Here is a 5,637-nt window from a genome sequence, read left to right as displayed (position 1 = left end):
CTTCAAGAGAGCTTTTTATTATCCTTTGAGTTCTAAATTGTTCATGCTGAAGTTCCCATACATGTAATTTTTCTATATCTTCCTTCCCATTATAAATTTGTCTACCTCCAAAGTTGGAGAAAGAATTTCAGTCCTGCTCACTGTTAATTGTAAAAGAAAAGCCTGGATTCTCACATGTTCTGTTGACAATGATTTCAAGGTTTGTGTGTTTTCTCAGGAGAACAATGTTGCCAAAGTACAGTTAGAATTTTCACATCCATTGTGTGGTCACCATGAGGAATTCCTGCAGACAGAAAAGTATTTAAATTTCTATAGTGTCTTCAGTTCTCCTATGTAAATTCTAATTTCACTTTAAACTTCTTTAACATTTCATTTTCTCCTTCTTTATCTTCTTCTTCCTTCTTCTCCTCCTCTTTTGTTTTCCAGCAGGGTTTCATGTAGCTGAGGCTGTTCTTGAACTCATGATGAGACTGCAGGTGTGTGCTGCCATGTCCTCTTTCTTTCTTTCTTTCTTCCTTCCTTCCTTCCTTCCTTCCTTCCTTCCTTCCTTCCTTCCTTTCTTTCTTTCTTTCTTTCTTTCTTTCTTTCTTTCTTTCTTTCTTTCTTTCTTTCTTTCTTTCTTTCTTTCTTTCTTCCTTCCTTCCTTCCTTCCTTCCTTCCTTCCTTCCTTCCTTCCTTCTTTCTTTCTTTCTTTCTTTCTTTCTTTCTTTCTTTCTTTCTTTCTTTCTTTCTTTTCTTCTGTTTTTGTTTGAGACAACATGGCACTGTGTTGCCCAGACTGTCTTGAACTCCTCACTGTGTAGTGCTGGCTGGCCTCAATCTTGTAGTGCTGTTCCTGCCTTGTCTTCTGAGTGCTGCCATTCCTGGATCTACTGCTGTTCCTCAATGTCTCCTTACTTATCTAGTCTTCTGATTCATACTGCTTCAAACTCTGTCAAGTGTCTTTTTTTATGTATGTTTGTGAGCGAGTGTGTGCTCACTTGTGAGGAGATCAGAGGTGAAGTTGGGATGTCTTCTTCAGCTGTTTCTCCACTTTATTTATTTATTTATTTATTTATTTATTTATTTATTTAAAGACAAAGTTTCTCCCTAAACTTGGAACTCATCATTTTGGCTAGCCTGGATGGTCAGTAAGACCCCAGGATTCTTCACCTCCATCCTATAGACATAGAATTATAGGAGTTGTCCACCATGCTAATGTGAAACTTTTACATGGTGCTGGGAAACCCAACTTAGTTCCTTATGCTTTTAAAACAAGCACTTTACTCAGTGAACCATTTCCCCAACTCCAAATATCCGAATAGGAGAAACTGTAATAGAGAGACGAGACCCCTTTCCTTAGCAAGATTCTGTTCTGTTCTGTTCTTTACTAAGCTGCAGTTTTCATTCTGTCTCTGCAAAGCTTTTCTCTAGACCTGAGCTTTCCATGTAGTTCTAGAACTCAGCAAATGTCCATATGCATTGGCCATGTGTTTAATGACTCTGTAAGTTTTCAATGTGTCAGTCTAAACTTACATCATACTGTGCTTATTTCCAGTCTCATAGCAAAGATAATCTATCTGCGCAGATTATCAGTATTCAACTGAAGTTCAGGTTGCTTTCTGTCATTCAAGTTTTTATAGTCTGAAGGTATTAATGGAAAACAAGCAGAAGGAAACAACCGACAGGTTTTCAGTTTGGTGCTATTATGAGTAGTGATGAGATCTCTCTGTGTCTTATGCTGTCCTGCTTGACATGAGAACCAACCTTTGCTTAGCATATACACACTCTGTGTTACCAACTCATTGGTCACTTAATAGCTCCACTGGTTATGGGATGGACTGCCATAATATTGTAGTACTTGTCTTCAAGTTGCCCCTATTTTATTTAATAATTGTCTCAAAGTTCAGGAGTATTCAAACTGACAATGTGAAAAAGAGACTTGCTAAAGACAAGTTACAAAGTACGTTCCTTAAGCAAGAAGATGATAGTTATGGTCTCAACAAGAAAAGAAGGAATTATGTTGAGGTTCTATAATAAAAGTCAATCTTCCATGCTAGAGAGATGACTTAGCAGTTAAGAGCACTGGTTGCTGTTCCAGAGGACCCAGGTTCAATTCCCCACACCCACATGGCATCTCACAACTGTCTGTAATTTCAGTTATAGAGGATCTTGCATCTTCATACAGACATACATGCAGGCAAAACATCAATGCACGAAACTGTGAAGAAGAAAACAGATTTGTTCTGGTTTTATGGTTACATCCTACACTGCAAAATATACAGCTACACTGTGTGATAAGTGCTGAATTGAGATAGAAACAAGAGATCTGTGGGTAGAAGGCAAGACAGGAAGTGTCCAGTTTACAGCAATGCAATGCTCCAAAGCACCAATGTAAAGATATAGCAAAGGATCCTCAAATGAAGTGGCTCTTAGTTACTCACTACAAGTAAGGGATGACAACACAGTGTCAAGAATATGTTTGGATTGAAAAATACAGAAGTTACCAGAGAGACCATTTCAGAGGATGAAGAAATTGATTGAGAAGGGGCACCACCCACAACAAATCTTCAGCCATCATACCACTGGACAGTTTGGGGAAAGATAATTAATAGACCACATATGTGCAAAGGAGGGACAAGGACAAGGAAGGATAGGTTTGCTCTGGTATTGTGTGTCTATGCCACACATCGGATGACGTCACACGCTTCAGGACACACAAACAGAGTAGCCTTTCAGGTGTGGCGGCAACCTTTAATCCTTGCACTCAGGGATCAGAGCAGGTGGAATCTCTATGGCTGGTCTATACATCAAGTTCCAGGCCAGCCAGAGCCACACAGTGAGACCCGTCTGCCCACCCCCTCCCTCCCTCAAAAAGCAAAGAAGCAAACAGACAAACAAGCCCCCATAACAACACAAAACAAGGAAGGAAATAAAAACGCTGTGTTGTGCCAACCTAATCAGACAATCTTATTTTGGAAAAGCTTCATCCTAGGAGTGGAAAAAATCCGTGGAGATGAGAGGTTTGGATTCAAAGTCCTGTAAATATCAGATGTCTCATTGAAAGTGTCCATGATATATATGTATCTATATTGCCCCAAACACAGTGCCCATTGCTTCAGCCTCGGAAATATCTATGATATGACATTTACCAAGGGTCTGACAATATATCTCCATAAATAAAAAGAAACTGTTGTATGAAATTTTTGTATCATAAAACCAATATATTTTCAAGGAGACTAGTTGTTATGGATGTAAAGTCCAATAAATTGTCATTAAAATAAATGTCTTTCATATTGTACTCCAAAAACAATCAGAAATCATTAGAAGTTATCAGTACAGAGACAAAATCACTACAGAACTCAAGAATTCGCTAATTGATTTTAGTTGATACAAAGAAATCTTTGTTCCAGCATTTCATTAATGTAATAATAGCAAATCTTCAAACTTGTGGTTGTCAAAGTAAGAAACATTCAAGAAAATGTTTATAAACACACTGAGTTTTCCAGATAATTTGATTGTGTTTTTTGCTTTATTTTATAAATCTGTTTCAGTATATGCTACTATATTTATATACATAAAATGTTTAAATACCTTAAAATCATCAGTTAATTAAAATATTTTTAGGTTTTTATTAAATTTTGATTTCTTGAAAACATTCATTCACACAGAGACATACAAACACATACACTAAATATTGTTTAAAGACATTATATAGTTAATTCATACCAATTAAAATAGCAAAAATTTAATTTAAAAATGATAGCATTTCACTTTAAATTTTGCTTCAAGATTTACCCACTAGATTGTATTTTTTAAAAGACAGGACCTAACTCCTACTATGTATCCCTGACTGGCTTGATACTCTATAGCCAAAGCCTGGCTTTGAACTTAATGATCCTCCTGATTCAGACTCCCTCGTTCTGGGATTACAAGCATGTACCATCACATATGGTAGATTGCATTTGTGAAAAAAATCCACATGATTATACAGAAATTATATGTAAATATAATTTGTTTACTCCATGTGGCAGTCTAATATATGTTGTATCTAATTTATGTTATCTTACTTATATTCTCTCTTTAAGGTCTAACTCCATGGTAACAAGACCTCTTTCTGATTTGGTCTCTGATTATCTACCTATCATCTGTCTCTAATTATTTATTCATCTATCAACCCAACTGAGCTCCCAAAACAGCTCTTGGAACACAGATGTTTTATGAGCTTAAGTTAAAGCCAGGTTGTAGATACACAGAAGTCTCACAAAGCTTACATGTTTAGGAATGCCTTGTGTTAACTCTTTTTTGAATCCGTGGTTCTCCCCATTATTCTCCTTAGTGCACTTTTGACTTCCTTGTTCCTCAGAGTGTAAATAAGAGGGTTCAGCAAAGGAGTTACTAGAGTGTAGAAAAGTGCAATGCTTTTGTTCACATCCTGTGAGTAACTGGAGGGAGGCTGGAGGTACATGGAAATGAGGGTGCCGAAGAAGATAATCACTACCAGAAGGTGAGAGCCACAGGTTCCAAAGGCCTTACGCCTCCCCTGGGCTGACTTTATCTTGAGAACTGCATGAGTGATATGGCCATAGGACACTAATATGAGTGAGAGGGGTACCACCAAGAAGAAGACACTGACAGCAAAGAGTTCAGCCTCGTTAATGAAGGTGTTAGTGCAGGCCAGTTTCAGCATCACTGGAACTTCACAGAAGAAATGGTCCAGTTGGTTTCTGCCACAGAGGGGAAGAGTCATAGTCAATGCCGTCTGTACCACAGAATTGCCAAACCCTGTGAGCCAGGCAGTTATAACCAGCTGTAAGCAAAGCTGTGGGTGCATGATCACCATGTAGTGGAGTGGGCGGCAGACAGCAGCGTAGCGATCGTAAGCCATCACAGATAAGAGTACACACTCCACTCCCCCAAGTCCCAGGGCAATAAAGAGTTGGGTCACACAGCCACCATAAGTGATGGTCTTGTCTTTCCCCTTGAAGTTGAACAGTGTCTGAGGGACAGTGCAAGTAGTCAAACAAAGATCCATGAAGGAGAGGTTAGAAAGAAAGAAATACATGGGGGTATGGAGGTGAAGGTCTACAATTGACAGCAGTATGATGGTGCTGTTGCCTAGGAAGCTCAAGAAATAGATGACCAGGATGACCACGAAGAGAGCTGTTTCCAGGTGAGGCCTGTTGGAGAAGCCCAGGAGAATGAATCCAGAAAAGAGGCTGCCATTAGCTCTGTCCATTGCAGTCTACCTGTGGGAAGCAAGAGAGCTAACACTTACTTGGAGGTGTGTTCCGTGTTCTCCTGAGTAAATGCAGCCTAACTGGGAAACTGGTCACATTTTTGCTGCCAAGCAGCTACTGTGTTGCAGTTTTCCACAACATCAGCATTTCCTATGTTTTCTTGCAAGAGCAGAGTTATTTTACCTTCCTTGAGAACGTGAGTGTGTTAAGCTTTAAATAGCCTTTAAGAGAAAAGGCTCAGCTTTCTCTGGCTGGAGTCACCTAACAAATGGCAGATGGTTTAATCTGAATCTACAATATGATCTCACAACTGCCTTTTTGTGATTGGATGAACTTTAAAGAGACTTGAGTGTCTCAAAATTAAATAAAAATTTCCCCAAGAAGATACAAATTTGCTTTTGTCTTAATCTCCTATCTT

At 38.7% G+C, this 5,637-nt stretch overlaps 1 protein-coding gene across 1 annotated transcript; it reads right to left on the bottom strand.

Annotated features, from left to right (window-relative positions):
* Positions 1-4,273: 4,273 nt before the first annotated feature.
* LOC128103802 (putative olfactory receptor 2B8) lies at positions 4,274-5,218 on the bottom strand. Its single transcript, XM_052728448.1, has one exon. The coding sequence runs from the start codon at positions 5,216-5,218 to the stop codon at positions 4,274-4,276; it is 945 nt and encodes a 314-aa protein (XP_052584408.1).
* Between the last annotated feature and the right edge of the window lie 419 nt (positions 5,219-5,637).

Source organism: Peromyscus californicus, unplaced genomic scaffold, assembly GCF_007827085.1.
Source record: "Peromyscus californicus insignis strain IS unplaced genomic scaffold, ASM782708v3 Scaffold_8__1_contigs__length_139910024, whole genome shotgun sequence".
Taxonomy (NCBI): Eukaryota; Metazoa; Chordata; class Mammalia; order Rodentia; family Cricetidae; genus Peromyscus; species Peromyscus californicus.
The sequence above is the reverse complement of the archived record's forward strand: the minus strand, read 5'-3'. Positions and strand labels throughout refer to the sequence as shown.